This window comes from Tiliqua scincoides, chromosome 4, assembly GCF_035046505.1.
Source record: "Tiliqua scincoides isolate rTilSci1 chromosome 4, rTilSci1.hap2, whole genome shotgun sequence".
In the NCBI taxonomy this organism is placed as follows: Eukaryota; Metazoa; Chordata; class Lepidosauria; order Squamata; family Scincidae; genus Tiliqua; species Tiliqua scincoides.
This window is the reverse complement of record NC_089824.1, coordinates 61,327,951-61,346,364: the sequence shown is the minus strand read 5'-3', so window position 1 is coordinate 61,346,364 and position 18,414 is coordinate 61,327,951. Positions and strand designations below refer to the sequence as shown.

At 43.1% G+C, this 18,414-nt stretch overlaps 2 protein-coding genes across 2 annotated transcripts in view; one reads left to right on the top strand and one right to left on the bottom strand.

Moving 5' to 3' along the window:
* AFG3L2 (AFG3 like matrix AAA peptidase subunit 2) overlaps positions 1-3,314 on the top strand; it is a 30,930-nt gene extending 27,616 nt beyond the window's left edge. Inside the window, exons 16-17 of the mRNA XM_066625334.1 lie at positions 807-1,001; positions 2,273-3,314. Coding sequence (XP_066481431.1) covers positions 807-1,001; positions 2,273-2,515 — 438 coding nt within the window. The 3' untranslated portion in view covers positions 2,516-3,314. The remainder of the gene's footprint in view (positions 1-806; positions 1,002-2,272) is intronic.
* Positions 3,315-7,694: 4,380 nt separating this feature from the next.
* On the bottom strand, positions 7,695-18,191 carry TUBB6 (tubulin beta 6 class V). The gene is made up of 4 exons (XM_066623015.1): positions 18,021-18,191; positions 17,089-17,197; positions 13,192-13,302; positions 7,695-9,270 (listed from the first exon to the last, which is right to left on the bottom strand). The coding sequence occupies exons 1-4, from the start codon at positions 18,075-18,077 to the stop codon at positions 8,207-8,209; spliced, it is 1,341 nt and encodes a 446-aa protein (XP_066479112.1). The 5' UTR covers positions 18,078-18,191; the 3' UTR covers positions 7,695-8,206.
* Between the last annotated feature and the right edge of the window lie 223 nt (positions 18,192-18,414).

The window sequence follows — 18,414 nt, the reverse complement described above, 5'->3', positions numbered from 1 at the left end:
CCTGCTGCTACACGAGGCTCCAAGCGGCCGCTTCTCCCGCGTGCACAGCTGCTACCCAACTCCTTGACCCCACAGCACACCTGAGGCAGCCTCGCAGCACAGCAGTTGAAAACCACTGGTCTAAATGGAAAGGAAAAAGGGTTGAGGGAGTTATGCAGCTTTATTAGCAGCATTGGTTGCTGGTCTTTTACCTGGTGCAACTCAAGTGCAAAGATCTTAGTTTTTAAGGTTTGAGACCAACGTACTTGAAATATCTCCCCCATAGGAACTCGCCTGCTCCCTGAGATAACCTGCTTGTGTGTCCTGGCTGAGGTGTATAAGGTGGTGATGCATGAGAAGGCATTTTCTACAGTGGTACCCAGGTTACCACTGGGTCCATCACATTCACTGTCCCGTGTCCCCCCCACTATCCAATGGCACTGTAGTTGCCATTGGAAAATATTTCTATTCAATTGAGCTTCAGGGACCCAAGTTTATGTTGATCTGCTGCTGTATGGCATTTGTTGTGGCAGTTTTTGTTTGTTGTAATAAAGGCATTACCCTACTTTGGACCATGCACAAGTAGCATCCTTTATTTAGCACTTGAAAGTCCAAGTGCCCTTCAATTCTTAGGCATTTATTAAAACCTAAATGATGTTGTGTAATGCCTTATACTTGATACATTTTGAAGGAGCAGAATTGTTGATGCAATAGAACTTTGATGTTTTACTGCTAAAAGTAATTATAGCTAGAATGGGATGTATAAAGTTGACTGAGGCATTGTAGAAAATTGGACCAATTTGCCTATTGTGCTTTTCAACCCTCAGATTGTTCAGTTTGGCATGAATGAAAAAGTTGGACAGATTTCATTTGATCTTCCTCGACAAGGAGATATGGTATTGGAGAAGCCATACAGTGAGGCAACTGCAAGATTGATAGATGAAGAAGTGCGAACACTTATTAACACAGCCTATGAACGGACATTATTACTCCTAAGGGAAAAGAAAGAAGAGGTGGAAAAGGTAAGGACAGATGTCTTGTTTTGCTACTCCTATAATAACAGTTGCAAGGTTTTAGTTCAATATATATGGTGTGTGGTATGTATAGTGTGTGTTCTACTACAGTGTAGTGGCTAAGAGATGGGCGCACCAATCCTAACGTGTGTTGTATCCAGCATAGTTTAGGAGGTGGCTGGAGGTCTTCTCAGGGTAAGGGAATATTTCCGTCCTTGCCCCAAGTGACACCCCAGCCTGCCCTATGGGGCTACGTGAGTCTCTGCCAGCTATATTGCTGGTGGAAGTCTGAACAGCCTGGTGTAATGTCAGCTGGCCTGGGGGAGTGGGGCTTAGGATGTGGCAGAGGAGGCCTTCACTAATCCCAGGCCTGATCCACCCTATTCCACACTCCCTGCCTCCAAAATGACCTGCCACTCTCTCCCAGCCCCTGCTCCATGCAGTGCTAACTCACCTCTGCCAGCAGCCCTGGGTCTGAATGCAGCGCTGGTGGGGCAGCGCTGTCTGCTGTGTTGGCACTGCTTACTAGCCAGATGCTGCAATGTGCCTTATGGCACATTTGTGATACCTTCCACTAGCGCAGAGCTTTGAGATAGGGTTGCACTCTTAGTTGCTAACTGGGGCTTCAGGTTTTCATCTTGTCTCTGCCATAAACTCACTACGTGACCTTAGATAATCCTCTCCCTCTCGGCTTCAGCTGCAATATGGGGATAATACTTTCCTTATAGGGCTGTTGTAGGACAACATCAAACTAATACATGTCAAGTGCTTTGCACACTGAGAAAGTTCGATACATAAACTAAGTAGCATTATTGTTGCTTTGTACAGTATATGCATCAATCAAAATGCATCAATTCTTTGCCTTCTTTACTAGATTTTCCAGAAATAATGACCATACTTCCAATCCAACTATTCTGATACTCCTATTTTGATCTGGATGGGCAAAGAATCTCTAATGGAAATTGAGCAAAGCCCTTAATTATGCAGTCAAAAAGCATCAATTTGACTCTTTGGGAAGCAGAATTTATAATGTACATTCTATATGATTTTCATGGGAAGACCTGTAATAGTAGCCTGCCTAATAGTTATTCAAAATGTGTCCTGATTCAATACTATCACTGGAAGAAGTTAACTTTTGTTAGTAATGCTCAGTAGGCTACTGCTCTTCCCTGTCCTCCATCCCCCTGAGATGTTGACAGGTAGATCCTTCTGTCTGTCATGCTCACAACAAAAATATTCTATTCCTTTATGTGTATTCTAACACGTACAACATGTTTTAGGTTGCATTGCGGCTCCTGGAAAAGGAAGTTTTGGATAAGAGTGACATGATTGAACTACTTGGCCCCAGACCATTTGCTGAAAAATCTACTTATGAAGAATTTGTTGAAGGCACAGGCAGCTTAGATGAAGACACTTCACTACCAGAAGGCCTTAAAGACTGGAACAAAGATCGTGAGAAAGAAAAAGAGGAGACAACAGATGAGCAGATTGCCAGACAGATCACGGGAGATATGCCTTTTTAGTGTTGAAATGAGAGAATGTGTCAACTAGCACAGCATTTGTGTTGCACATTGGAAAAAGAATGAGGAAGCACTTCCCAGAGTCTGGTCACCAAGATTTCTCTGCATTATGGAAACAAGCAAGCCTGTAGCAATGATTGAACCACGAAGGGGCTGTGGTGGCAGTGGTTGGTGTTTTGTGAATTTTATTTTTTTACAGAATAAGAGTATTCAAATCCCATTGGATGCTACTTCCTGAAACAGTTCACAAAAACGGAACACTTTACAATGATGGGTCTATACTAAGATTCTGCTAGCTCTGTAATTTTTCAGAACAATATCAAAGTGGTATAATTCATGCCCGTAATCAGATATATTTAAGCTGATACAGAGTAAGATTCTGTTGAAGATTCTGGAAGAAAAAGATCTGCTAAGTCACTTCTATTAAATGTATTGACAAGGAATGTATTGACAAATTTTTGAAATCCAGGAAACTTATGAAAGCAACATCTGTTCTTCAGAAACATCTACTTTTCATTCAACTGCTATTTAATTTTATCCTTTCACCTTGCCATTTGTGAAGACAATACTGGGAGCAGTTGGGTATGTTGGTCATTAAACTGGAAACTTGTGAAAAATCTGTTCCATTAGAGTCTTGGTCCAGTGGCTGCAACAAAGTGTAAAATCTAAATTATATAATATTGCAGTTTTAATAAAGGTTTTTTCTACACGGAGTTGTAAGATATTGAGCATATTAATGTATTGTGTTTTGTAAATACAGTTTGTAAATGTTCAATAAAATCATAACCCTGCAGTTTGTGAACTGACCTTAGTTCAATTATGAAACTTTATGAACAAAGGTGTTAGATCTGCAGTATCTGTGATTAAACTTTAATGTATATAGGGTGCTCTTTTGGAGGAGTAGTGCTGCCAAGAACAAGCTGATAAATTGGAGATAAGTATCTTTCAAACATGGGTGTGCCTGAACCTAGGTATATTTGGTGGAAAGCATAAAACATATAATTGTTCTGAGTCTTGAAATCATTCCCCACTTCCTCACTAGGCAGAAAAATGAATTTGAGGAGTGCGCAGAGCAACTCTAGTGACTTTGTTTCTTTTACTGGAATTGGGCATGGTCATGCTCATTCATGAGGGAATTTCCCTAATGCCTACTGGCAAGAAATGTCCATACTGGACATAGATGGTCATATTTGGTTAACTGAGACCAGAAGTTTACTGTTAACCTTTTGGAAAACATCATCCCACAGTTTAACCCAATATTTAAGTAAGAAAATCAAGGCTGTTGCTATACCACAGGTACCATTTTAAGAATTTAATGCTGGTTAAAAAAAAGATCTAATCTAACTCAGAGGAACTTGTCAAATGACAGTTTGACAAGTTCCTCTGAGTTAATTAGATCATTTTTTTTTCCCATTCTGGCACTTTTCTTTTCAAAGACCAACAGGATTTTTAGAACTTTTCTAAAGGATCATAAATAACTTTCTGATTAGTTATAGCAAAGTATACTGAGCCAATGTATTCTAGTAATCTTTCAACAAAGGGGAGGGGATTTACTGCTTTGCTCCATTACTGTGGGGTAGGAAAATATATTGCTTATTGTTGTTTCTTAGCTTCAGAGGGCCCTTTCTTGACATGTCTGCTACTCTTGAATGTGTTGTCAGAATCCCCTACAAGTGATCCAGGGCACAGATCAAGCTTGTTAAGCTTCTGCATCACCCAGCATGAACTGACTACACCTTGTGGTGCTCCAGCATGAGTTGCTGTAACAGGGCAAGATTTGGTAGTGGGAGCAAGCTGTCTTGTCTTCTCATTGGAAGTCCCTTTCACAGGACTGCAGTGGGCTCCAGAACACAATTTGAGAGTCATTACCATTAGTCAGTGTTCAGTTTAAGAACTGCCGTAGCATTATGGCTAAGAGATTGATAGCCCAATCCTAACTAGCACTGGCACAACCAGACTGCAAGGACTGCACTGTATGCAGTTGGGAACCAGCTGAAGGTCTCATGGGGGTAAGGGGATATTTTTCCCCTTACCCTGAGTAACGTCTCAGCCTGTCCTGTGGGGCTACTTAGCTGCCGCTGAGTGTGTTCCCCTCTTGGGCTAAATTCTCCATTCTGCTCACTCCTTGCCACCCCACACCTCTGCACTGCTTGGCTTCTTACCTGCCTGGGCCAGGGGCTCTAAATGCAGCACTGGCAGGGTCACTCCACTGGCACTGCTTACTCACTCGGTGTCACAGCATGCCTTATAGCACATTTTTAACATCTGCTGGCACAGCAGCGCTGCACTGGTGAACTGGGCAGTTAGGACTGCACTCTGCTACATACTGGAACTTTCCCAGTTCAAACCTCATCTCTGCCATTAACTTGCTAGGTGGCCTTTGGCAAGTTGTGACTGTAACTTGGGAGTGGAGACTGCACAATATAAGGATAACACTGGAGTTTTTTGTGAGGATTGCAACAATAGTACATGTGAAGGCCTCTGAATGCTCAAAAGTGTGATACCAAAGCTAAACATTATTGGTGAATTGTATTCTCCTTACTGCTGCTTTAAACTATTTCTAGCATTGAGTTGGGAATGGACAATTTGTAATCAGTGCAGTTATTTGCTTAATAAATTTATATACCTAGGTTCTGTATGCAGATTCTTTAATCCACCCACCCACCCCTAGGGGTTGCATGTTTTGTAGTGTTAAAGGGTACTGAGGAGAATAAAGTTACAAGTCTTTTATTTTAAAGAGGAACAAATGATTTTACAGGTAGGCTTATGCAGATATTGTCTGAACAGTGTAAGGGAACTCAGCTAAAAATGTTAGAGCTGGATTTTGGGATTTTATTTTTCAACTTCTTTCATTAAAGCAGGGAACTTGACTGTCAAATCCAATTGTTACCTGGGATGTTGCAACTGTATACTCTAATTGAGGATACGTGTACAAAACCAGCCTAACAGCAACTTGGTTCTGTAATTGAAGATCACTCTTGTTTGTTATCCTAATGAGGAGGGGGAATTAGTGGCGTAACCATCATCTGTAGTCTTTGGCATTTAAAAGCATTAACTTCTTGTTGGTGCATTAATAGCCATCTATCAGGACATAGCAACCTGATTGCTTATACTGTAGGGTGGAAGCTTGATTCTGCAGAGATGGACCATAAACAATTTTATTTGTGTTTGTAAGCCTCCTTGAGTCTCATTGGGAAAAGAAAGAGGATAAAAATAAGGCAGGATAAAAAAATATGGTATGCTGAAAATGTGGGATATCAATCTATTAAGAACATAAGAACAGCCCCACTGGATCAGACCATAGGCCCATCTAGTCCAGCTTCCTGTATCTCACAGTGGCCCACCAAATGCCCCAGGGAGCACACCAGATAACAAGAGACCTGCATCCTGGTGCCCTCCCTTGCATTGGCATTCTGACATAGCCCATTTCTAAAATCAGGAGGTTGCACATATATATCATGGCTTGTAACCCATAATGGTTTTTTCCTCCAGAAACTCGTCCAATCCCCTTTTAAAGGCATCTAGGCCAGATGCCATCACCACATCCTGCGGCAAGGAGTTCCACAGACCAACCACACGCTGAGTAAACTGTTCTAACTATAGAACAGTCCGCTGGTTCTGGTGTTATGTGAGAGTGTAAAGAGCATCACTCTATCCACTCTGTCCATCCCCTGCATAATTTTGTATGTCTCAATCATGTCCTCCCTCTTTTCTAGGCTAGAGAGGCCCAAATGCCGTAGCCTTTCCTCATAAGGAAGGTGCCCCAGCCCAGTAATCATCTTAGTTGCTCTCTTTTGCACCTTTTCCATTTCCACTATGTCCTTTTTGAGATGTGGCAACCAGAACTGGACACAATACTCCAGGTGTGGCCTTACCATCGATTTATACAACGGCATTATAATATTAGCTGTTTTGTTCTCAATACCCTTCCTAATGATCCCAAGCATAGAATAGGCCTTCTTTACTGCCGCCGCACATTGGGTCAACACTTTCATCGACCTGTCCACCACCACCCCAAGAGCTCTCTCCTGATCTGTCACAGGCAGCTCAGAACCCATTAGCCTATATGTGAAGTTTTGATTTTTTTTGCCCCAATGTGCATGACTTTACACTTACTTACATTGAAACACATCTGCCATTTTGCTGCCCATTCTGCCAGTTTGGAGAGATCCTTCTGGAGCTCCTCACAATCAGGTCTGGTCTTCACCACTCGGAAAAGTTTGGTGTCATCTGCAAACTTTGCCACCTCACTGCTCACCCCATCTCCAGGTCATTTATGAAGAGGTTGAAGAGCACCGGTCCCAGGACAGATCCTTGGGGCACACCGCTTTTCACCTCTCTCCATTTTGAAAATTGCCCATTGACACCCACTCTCTGTTTCCTGGTCTTCAACCAGGTCTCAATCCAGGAGAGGACCCGCCCTCTAATTCCCTGACTGTGGAGTTTTTTCAGTAGCCTTTGGTGCGGGACTGTGTCGAACGCCTTCTGAAAGTCCAGATATATAATGTCCACGGGTTCTCCTGCATTCACATGCCTGTTGACCTTTTCAAAGAATTCTAAAAGGTTTGTGAGGCAAGACTTACCCTTACAGAAGCCATGCTGATTCTCCCTCAGCAAGGCCTGTTCGTCTATGTGTTTTGAGATTTATTACAATTTAAAAAATGTATCCATCTATACATAATAGGTAGGTGAGTGGAGATGACTGATCCCAAAAATTAGGCATTGGCAGCAAGGGACTATTCCACCACCAGTACTAAGAAACATTGTTAGATTATCATGAACCGCACAATAGCTATGGGTATGTGAGTTTGGGGGGAAAGGTTACCAAGTTGAAATTCTTTTGTCAAAGCCAGCTGATTCACTGAGTAATTCTGCCATGACAGATACATCTGTTTTTGAACGCCTAATATCTTGAAAATGGTACAAAAATGAATGTTAACTAAGTGGCCAGCCCTTAAATTAACCTGTGTAAGCAGAACTTTTGAACTATTCAGTATGCAATGTTTCTGCCAGAAGGCAACATTTTAAATTGTCATTCTCATTTGATCACAATATACAGTGTGATGTTTGATCCTCTCACCTAGCAGTGGTATAGTCCATAGTGCAATGACTTCTTTCTTTAGATTTCCAGTTAAAAGTCTGCGATTGAGCACTGACTTGTATGCATTTCAAGTACAAACTATGAGACTTTTCCATTGTGTTTATTAGCGGAGCTTGTTCCCAGCAACTTAATACTGTTCACTCAGTACAGAATAGCCCTCAAGAGACTAATAGCACAATTCTAAACATTTAGTTAGAAGTAAGCATTGATATTAGTGGGATTTACTTCCAAGTAACTTGTTCCAATTCACAGTATGAGAAAAAACAATATAGCCCTATTTTCCAATTAAGTTTTTCCTGCCCCTTCACTACTGGGAGATGGGAGTACTTATTTACTTGAATACATCTAGTTCTATCTGCAATGACACATGAAGCCAAAATTCTCAAACCAAGAGAATAAATGACTATATCAACCAGAGTAAAATCTTAGGTTATTGTCTGATGCTGTGCACTCGAGGTCCACTTTCAAATTCAGTAGAGGCTGAAACAACACTTGGTCTTGCTAAATATGAGCCCTAAAATAGTCTCAACTATCCTGGTAAAGTTTAGAGCTAGATCTAGCTATTCAGACTTTAGAACAGTGCTTGCAAGACTTTATTCATTAATTTCTTCCTCCTCCTCATCAAATGTTTCTTCTCCATCATTTGCTGTAGCTTCTTGGTATTGCTGGTACTCTGACACCAGGTCATTCATATTACTTTCTGCTTCTGTAAATTCCATCTCATCCATCCCTTCACCTGTAAACCAGTGAAGAAAAGCTTTTCTTCTGAACATGGCAGAGAATTGCTCTGAGATTCTTTTGAAAAGCTCTTGAATTGCTGTGCTATTGCCAATGAAGGTGGAGGCCATCTTGAGGCCTCGGGGCGCTATATCACAAACCGCCACCTTGACATTATTTGGAATCCATTCTACAAAGTAACTGCTGTTCTTGTTCTGGATTGCCAGCATCTGTTCATCAACCTCTTTCATGGACATGGGACCTCGAAAGACTGTTGCTACTGTCAGGTACCGTCCATGTCTTGGGTCACAAGCTGCCATCATGTTTTTGGCATCAAACATCTGTTGTGTGAGCTCTGGGACTGTGAGAGCCCGGTATTGCTGGCTCCCACGGGCTGTCAATGGAGCAAAGCCTGGCATAAAGAAGTGTAATCTGGGGAAAGGAACCATATTTACTGCCAGCTTGCGCAGATCTGCATTTAGCTGGCCCGGAAAACGCAAAGATGTTGTTACCCCACTCATTGTAGCAGACACCAAGTGGTTCAAATCTCCATATGTTGGAGTGGTGAGCTTCAGGGTACGGAAGCAAATGTCATACAATGCCTCATTATCAATGCAGTAGGTTTCATCTGTATTTTCAACCAGTTGATGGACTGAGAGTGTGGCATTATATGGTTCCACCACGGTATCGGAGACCTTAGGAGATGGCATGACGCTGAATGTATTCATTATTCTATCAGGGTATTCCTCTCTGATTTTGCTGATGAGTAGTGTTCCCATCCCAGAGCCTGTTCCTCCTCCCAGAGAATGAGTGAGTTGAAATCCTTGCAAGCAGTCACAGTGTTCACATTCTTTCCTGACTATATCAAGCACTGAATCTACAAGCTCTGCTCCTTCTGTGTAATGTCCTTTGGCCCAGTTATTTCCAGCACCTGTTTGACCTGCAATAACACAACAAAAGGGGAAAGGTCAATTGGTTTTCTGCATCATTAACAAATAATGCACTCAAAGTAGCAGTAGCAGCATGTGTTTGTTGTAACTTTCAAGTTAACATTTTTGCACTCTGTGTCTTGGAGCCAACAAGGCAGAACCTTAATAGGAATGCACTGTAAGGTCAGTAAACCATGCCAAGTATGTCCAAAACTTCCCAAGAACTACCACATACAGTATAATCTCACAGTACACAGTGGCATCGCAGAAGTCACACAAGATGTTGGATGTAGATAGAACATTCCCTACTCCCGTACTTACCCTCCTTAGTGCATGCAGGCTAACATCCCAAAAGCCACCTCACACATTGTTTCCCAGCATGGAGTGCTCTTGGTTGAATGAGGCAAGTTTATTAAATTTCTGTTCAATGTTGCACATATGTAACAGGGGCCAAATGTGTACCGCTGTGGGTTGGGCAAAGATGGGTTAAGCACTGTCTTTACTTCACATAAAGAACTACAGACCTGAAGCACTTGTTCCATATTGTCATTAGCTAGATAATAACTTTTTAATAGCAGCTTGCAAAAATATTTGCATGCACACACACATGTGGAGATGGTTTCAACTACAATTCAAAATATGTTTATTATGACGTAAGCTCACTTTTAAATCAAATGTGTTTGTTTATGTCTGAGTCAATGTATTTAGGTCAGAGGTCCTCAAACTTTCCCTTGCTGAGACCATCTTGTTCTCTCACACCAGGCTTGGGACACAATCCATAGGCCTCCGCAGGCCTCAGAAAGCATTTCAGAAGCAACAGAAAGTGGCAGATGCGAACCTAGAAGTTGCTTCCTATTGCTTCCAAGAGGCATTTTGACACTTATGGAGGCCAATGGAGTGTATCCCAGGCCTGGCACAGCTTGGAAGCAGATTCCAATTGCGGCCAGAGGGCTCCAATTTGGAGCCAACTGGACATAAGGTCAGCCTCATGACCCACAGTGCATCAACCCACGACCCACCAAGTGGGTCGCAACCAATAACTTGGGAATTGCTGATGTAGGTAGTTAGTTGTTTATCTGCCTTCATGTTCAACTCAAGACTTAAACCCAAGTAATTGTTTTCAGTATGTCTAAGGATTTCTCCTAAAATCTGTAATCCACTCACAATATATCTGCATATATATTGGAGGTGGGGATGGCATTTGCCCTAAACAAATTGCAGGCTCCATGAGGCAGTGGCGTCACTAGGGTTCACGTCACCCGGTACAGGATGCCAGCACGTCAACCCCCCATGCAGTGGGCGGGGCCCCAGATGGTGGGCGTGGTAATGTACCATCACTCCACCCCCACTGGTTTTTTGGTTGTACCTTTTGATAGAACACATTCTGCATGAAATTACACATCGATTGATATATAACATGATGGTATTATTCCTCCAAACTGTGATTTTAGTCACTAGTGGTGTCACAGACACACACACCCCCAGGGTGTCAACTTACTAATACCTTATTGCAACAGTTCTCAAACTTTTAGCACTGGGACCCACTTTTTAGAATGACAGTCTGTCCAAGACCCACCAGAAGTGATGTCATGGTGGAAGTGACATCATCAGGCAAATTAAAATAAATAAGTATAAATAATTAAAGTAAAACAAATAAATAAGCAGAAGCCTGCCCTGGTCCACCAAGACAATTTCCTCTGTAGCCTGCCTGCAATAACACTCCCCTCCAAAATCAGTAAGGTTTTCAGCCCTACCCAGTGCCCAATTCAATTTAAGAACTTCTATTTCAACCAGATCACTGTCAGGATCCACCTGGCTTTGCAAGTCTCAAAAAAGTTCACCTTATCAGCTGAAGCCTCTGTTTTGATCCTTTTTAGTGGAGGCGGAAGGCTGCCTTCTGGAGCATTTGTAGAGTTCCAGTTCCATCAGATCAGGACCATTCTGATGGCTTCACATTCCCTTTTGCCTGGCCCAGCCAACGCACGTTTGCTTACTCACTAGTAAATGTGACTGTGAGGCTTAGTTTCTCTTTCCATAGGGCTCAATACATCCCTCTGCTTGGAGGGAGGGACTTCCTTCTCAGGTGTTTTTGGGGGCTGCATTAGTTGGATCCGGACCATTCTGGTGTCACTGGATTCCTCTCAGTCTGCCCTTTCCGATAGACTGTGAGACTGCTCTAATTTATTTGTGAACTTTTTGTGTAGCTAAGGTAGCAGTGTGTCTTGGCTTCTGATTCTGTACCTCTGTATGTATTTTGTGTTGAAAATGCATATCATTTACTATTGTCTTTGAGTGTACATTCTTCTTCAGTCTCTGAACTGTGTCAACCATTATGTCATTCTGTGCTCCTCCTTTCCCAAGAGTTACGCAAGTCAGAACACCCTTCATGTGATAATTTTCTGTGGAGAAGAAATCATTTGAGACATTAAAAGCAGGGGACATCCACTAAAATTGAGTGTGGGTGGGTTAGGACAGACAAAAGAAAATATTTCTTTACTCAGCGTGTGGTCGGTCTGTGGAACTCCTTGCCACAGGATGTGGTGATGGCGTCTAGCCTAGATGCCTTTAAAAGGGGATTGGACAAGTTTCTGGAGGAAAAATCCATTATGGGGTACAAGCTATGATGTGTATGCGCAACCTCCTGATTTTAGAAATGGGTTATGTCAGAATGCCAGATGCAAGGGAGGGCACCAGGATGAGGTCTCTTGTTATCTGGTGTGCTCCCTGGGGCATTTGGTGGGCCGCTGTGAGATACAGGAAGCTGGACTAGATGGGCCTATGGCCTGATCCAGTGGGGCTGTTCTTATGTTCTTATGAATGGTCCACAGGTGTGCTGCGGGAGATTGGGGGAGGGTAATTTATTAATAGGGCCATTGGGGGATGTGAGCCCTCCACCAACAGCATGTTGTGCCGTGTCATTTGTCAAAAAAATGATGGTGTGACTTGACAATTTAGCAGCTTGTTAGTGTGCTGTGAGATGATAAAGGTTGAAAATCACTGATCTAGACCAGGGGTGCTCAAACTTTCAACTTTAGGGATGCTGGACCTTTAACAAGTGTATAGAAGAGAGAATTGCAGCAGGTGCAACTTGTCATCCCACAGATGACAAGCTACACCTGCTGAAATTCTCTCTTCTATACACTTGTTAAAGGTCCAGCATCCCTAAAGTTGAAAGTTTGAGCACCCCTGATCTAGACCAAGAGCCAGGAACTAGATTGCATGTTTACCTAACTAATCAAATCCTAACTCGATCCTGACCAAGTTCCCAATACTGACGAAGCCACTTTGCAGCCCCAAGTAAAAGGAACAATCATTCCCTTATCTTGAGGAGGCCTCTGTGACCCCTTCCCCCCCATAGGATGCAGTGCATGCCCCAGTGGCATGGCTGCATCAGTGTTGGAATGTTGGACTGAACCCTCAGACCTTATACATATTTTCCTGGTAGTAAGCCCCATTGAACACAATGAGCCTTACTGTTGAGTAGACATGCAAAGGATTGTGCTGTAAATGTTCCTGGTTTAATACACACTGTAAAATGTGTAAAGAACATCTCTTTAAGTGAGCGTAGAAATGGTTTTTGAACAACAGAACAGACATCTCTCTTTGTTGTTACTGTCACATTGAAATTTAGCACTTCAATACTGTGGGCCAAGTTGCAAAAGAAAAAGGTACACTGGATTTCTGAAGAATAAAAAAAAGATTTCTGAACACTCCAGGAAAGTGTTGCAGGTGACACACAAGTGTGCCAAGAATTTGCATTCAGCTTCTGACACCATGTTGGCAATTCCTGAGTTAACTGAATTTTGAAGAGAGAGTAACACTTTTACCACAGCTGCCAGTAAGAAAGAGTAGGCTTGATTTTCTTTCCACCTGCATATCAAGGCATAAATGTCTTTTTAGCCACTGTTTGTAACAGAAACCCATCAACATACCAAAGATGAAATTGTCAGGCCGAAAGAGTTGTCCAAAAGGGCCGGATCGGACACTATCCATGGTTCCTGGTTCCAAGTCCACCAACACTGCTCTGGGAACATATTTTTGGGCTAGAATAAAATGCACCTTTATTAGAAATTACTCTCTAAAAATGAACTGCCGCATCTCTCACACATGCGAATTCAATAATGCCATTATTTATCTATGCCTCAGGAAGTCATTACTGTATATGTCTGCACCAGCTCACTGTTACACAAACTGAGCCATGTGATACCAATCATTTCACAACATGTTAAGAAAAATGTTGCACAGTGTCCCTTATCTTGGCCATTGGCACTCTTTCTTTTTCATTACAAGAGCCATTTCTCCCTCCTTCACACGGATTTTCCTAATCCTCATCCATTCACCACAGTCACTCTGCTAAGTAATTGAGGGGGGTTGTTTTTGAACACACAACTTTACAAGCCCACAAACTCAGCTTCTTTGCATGTGTGCACAGATACCTGGTGTGCACGCCTCTCCCACCAAACGGATACCCTTAATAGGACAGCAGAAGCTGCTAGGAAAGACACCAAGGAAGGAATTGGCATTGCTAGTGGCAGCTGGACAATGCCTGAAGAATGCTTTAAGATGTCCATTGGATCTTTGCTTTGCCCCCCGCCCCCCACCAAATGCTCTTAATCCCTGTTGCATCTTATAGCAGTTCCAGCAATTAGAGTCTTTAAGTGGTGGAAAAGAGAAGCCTGTAAAGCCTGAATCTCTGTATCTCAACAGGGGTGGAGAATGGGATGGCACACCTTGTACATTCCACTTCCAGCAAATAACACACACCGCAGAGACAAGGATGGGGAAAAAGAGAGAAAAGCCTCACCCAGCTGATTGAAAATGTTGGGAGACTTTAGGTAAGACAAATTACCCAATCTGGAATTCAGCCAGGACAAAACCACTCTGGAATTCCTCCAGGACGAAAGATTAATGTGTTCACATTTGCAGAGAATAGCAGGATTTCATGCTATTGGGCTGGGACAATGGTTCATGGCATTTTGGGAACTGATTGGTGAATCGCTATATATTTGCTACATCAGGGTGCTGCAAATGTTGTCCTTGTGAACATCTGTGAAACAAGGGAAATAACTGCTTTCATCCATAAGTATAGTGGAAGGTTTGGGTTCACTACCTCCTGGGTTCACTTTTATTCAAGCAGGGCTCAAATTTGAAGTCTGTTTTCAGCAATGAGACTCCGTTTTGAAATATGAAGGTTAAAATCATGCTTATGAGTCAGTGCAGAACGCCTGTCATTAACCATGCAGAGTGACAACACTAACCTCCTACATATTTGGGACTGAGGGTAGAAGCAGAGCTTTCAAGAAAACAGGGTACTGTTAAGGTCTGGCTCCTGGTTCAAATAATGGGGGGCAGGGAGACTAAGGACCCAATCCGATACAATTTTCCAGTGCTGATGCAGCCACAATGCAGCCCCGAGGTAAGTGAACACACATTTCCTTATCTTGGGGAGGCCTCTGTGGCTGCCCCTGCACCTCAGCATGCATTGGCGTGGCTGCATCAGTGCTGGAAAACTGGATAGGATTGGGCCCCACAACTAGAGATGACCCACACAACTGCCATTAAAAAGAAAAAAAAAGCTTTCTTGTATATGTTGAAGCTAAAAGCCTATGAAAAACAGTGCCACTGACTCCAACACCAATCAAAGATGGAAGCCATACCCACTGGCAGTGATAAGGCCAGCTCTGCATGAGGACAAAAGTACATGTTATGTTAAGGGTGTTATTAGAGCTGACATGCTTGGTGTTTTCTAAACAGGAGCTGCAGAGGGTAAAAACAGCATGAGAGAAGGTGGTCTTTTCTCCCAGCATGGTCCCAATCTGGATTGCCCCACCCCCACCCCATCCAGCATCTGCTATTTGTTCTGGGAGAAAGCTCCCATTGGCATCAAAGCACACCGCAAGTGGATTGAAGGAAGGCTGAGAAAAGTCTATATCTCTTCTAGAAACTACCTCCATTTGCTTAGAGAGGACTGCCACCCACTCTGAGAAACACAGACAGGCATTCTCTAGGTATAAGCTGTGCAAGGGGAAAAAGCCAAACCAATATAAACTATGTAGAAAAGCACATCATTTTGCATGCACTGACTCCCTGAGTTACAGACATCTGAGTTACAGATGTTAGAGTTACGGACTGTTGTGCCGGCACACAGTCCATCTTTCGTGGCACTTTTGTGCAGGTGTGATAGCACTGGGCCTACATATGTTCCAACTTCCAGACAGACCTCCAACATATCACCTGTATGTATACAGGCGACTTAGAGCCCAATCCTATTGAATCACTCATCCAGTGGAACACATATTCTGCTGGCATGCACAGTCACAAAAGCATCATAAAGCACTTTGCAACAGTGCTTCTAGCTGCTGCGTTGGTGGGAAGGATGGAGCTTTCCCACTGGTGTTGGCAGTTGCAAGAATGTCTGCCGGAAACAGTCCAGCGTGGGGGGGAGGGGAGAGAGTGGTGACAGGCACAGGAGGATTGATGGCAACATGCATGCCATATCCTATCCCCCTTCTCAGGCCCAAGCCACCTGCACAGATCAACTCAGACTTGCACCAGTAATGTTGCTGGCACAGGTCCAGCTTGACACGTTGTGGCTGCTAGGGCTTATCCTGGAGCAAGGAGACAAATGTCCCCTTTCCCTAGGGAGACCTCTGGCAGCTGAGATTCCCCCACAAGATTCAGCATAGTTGTGCTAGGGCAGCTGCATTGCCATAGGGGAATTTAGTTAGGGCTGTTAGTATGTTTCATTCTGATTCTGCTAGAGGATGGCAAAATCAGAGCTGGACCAGGAAGTCTCTTCATGATTGAGACATACAAAATTATGCAGGGGATGGACAGAGTGGATAGGGAGATGCTCTTTACACTCTCACATAACAGCAGAACCAGGGGACATCCACTAAAATTGAGTGTTGGGAGAGTTAGAACAGTTTACTCAGCGTGTGGTTGGTCTGTGGAACTCCTTGCCACAGGATGTGGTGATGGCGTCTAGCCTGGATGCCTTTAAAAGGGGATTGGAAAAGTTTCTGGAGGAAAAATCCATTATGGGGTACAAGCCATGATGTGTATGCGCAACCTCCTGATTTTAGAAATGGGTTATGTCAGAATGCCAGATGCAAGGGAGGGCACCAGGATGAGGTCTCTTGTTATCTGGTGTGCTCCCTGGGGCATTTGGTGGGCAGCTGTGAGATACAGGAAGCTGGACTAGATGGGCCTATGGCCTGATCCAGTGGGGCTGTTCTTATGTTCTTATGTTCTCTTCCCCTGACCATAAAAATTCAGTTAATACCTTCTGAGATTCCACTGCCCCTGTGCTTTCAAGTCAAACTTCACAGCCTTAAAGAATAACTTTAAGAAGAGCAGCATTAAGCTGAGAGACTCATTATATGGAATTCTGAGCTTCAGCACTAGTTTCTGTGAGTTAGGACTGAAGAAATACTGTATTTCTATAGAAGCTACACAGCCCTCTACTTTCTATTCACAATCAATGTTTAAATTATGAACAGTGTATTCACATTACAGAGACACTGCCAAGCACTAACCAGCTAATAAATAGATTTTGGCTAGAAGTTAAATGTAAAGTGGAATGCATTTTTCTATAGTTCACACCCTGCTCTATTTTTGTTTCAAGCCACCTCCCTTCCATTTCCCGGAGAGTAAACAATGAGCATGTAGTTGCAACTCCTGGATGGCTGATTCCTGCACATGCGTGTGCCCGCACTCGCCAAGTTTGTAGACAAGACTGTGAAGAGACGTTTGGCTTTCTTCATCGGCATGCTTCTACCCATATCGAGCTCATACTATCTTTGGCCCTTGGACAACTCCACACTTACAAGATGATTCATTGTAGTAGACATTGATCCTCTCCAGCTGCAGCGCTGAGTCACCAACATAGCCTCCTGCTGGGTCAATGCCGTGTTCATCACTGATCACTTCCCAAAACTTTGAGTGGCACAGGAAAAGAAAGGCAAGAGAAATTCTGTGAGAGAACTATTGGCAGAGCTGACCAGATCATCTTGGGGTTTTTTGCTTGCTCTCTCTCTCTCACTAATTACAAGTCATCCAAACCCACTCATCTTTGGCAGGGACAGAGCAGGCCTTCAAGGCATGTGTTGGAGCAACAGCTGCCGAATTCTTGGCATGTTTGAGAGCTGCTCCTCTGAGCCCCTCCCTGCTCCTGGCTTGAACAGCAGAGGAGATATAGGGTGGGGTCGCAAAAAGACACAAAAGCTCAGCAGATACACACCAGAATTTCAAACTCAAGAGAAAACGGTTAAGATCTCCAACGTTCTTTCTATATTGGGTTACTCAATCTTTTTTCTTATTTTCTTCCAATTGCCTCAAGTCATTTTTTTTTTTTCAAAACTCATTTCAGTTTTTCCAGAGCCTTTTATGGTCAACATGGAAGAGACGAGCAATTTAGTTCCCCTTTTGGTGGTTTTCCAGCTGTCTGATCTATGAGCACATTTGAAGAAACAGAAGTAGTGCTTCATACAGTAAAAGAAATTTCTCCTAACATAAGACAGATGCTGAGAGATAACTTGGTTTAGCACTTCCCTTGAATCCTTCAAGTACTAAAGAATTATACAGAACTCTCCAAAAATATTTCCTTTACAAACAAATGTTTAAGAGAAGACATGATGCCATCTTCACACAATGCAGAACATCCTGCATCCATACTGAACAACCAGGGTTCAGAGACTGGAATTACTAGATACTAAAGACAGCATAGAAAAATGAGAAACTGAATAATATTTTCTCTTACCTTGGTTCCAATTTGGTTTCCACACTGGCCAGCCTGGATATGAACTATTTCTCTCATGGTGATACTTATACAAGCTCCTTGTTCGTCTGTCTGTCTGTCTGTCTGTCCCTGACTCTTTGTAGAGTTCAGCTATGTGCAGTGTCCCTGCCTGAATTAACGTTTTATTGGCTCCCGGTCTATGATTCACCCTCCCTGCTTTGCTCACTCTGCAACTTCACAGAAGAATGGAAAGGAAAAAAAAGGGAGCAACTGGCTCTGCCCAGCCTTCAGTGGGGCCGTGTCTCTGTGTGAATGGTATTTCATCACATTATCTCAGCACAGCACTATTTTAACTTTGGAAACCACAACTCTCTCTGTTATTTTGCATTGCCACACCAATTTTCATGCCTGAATA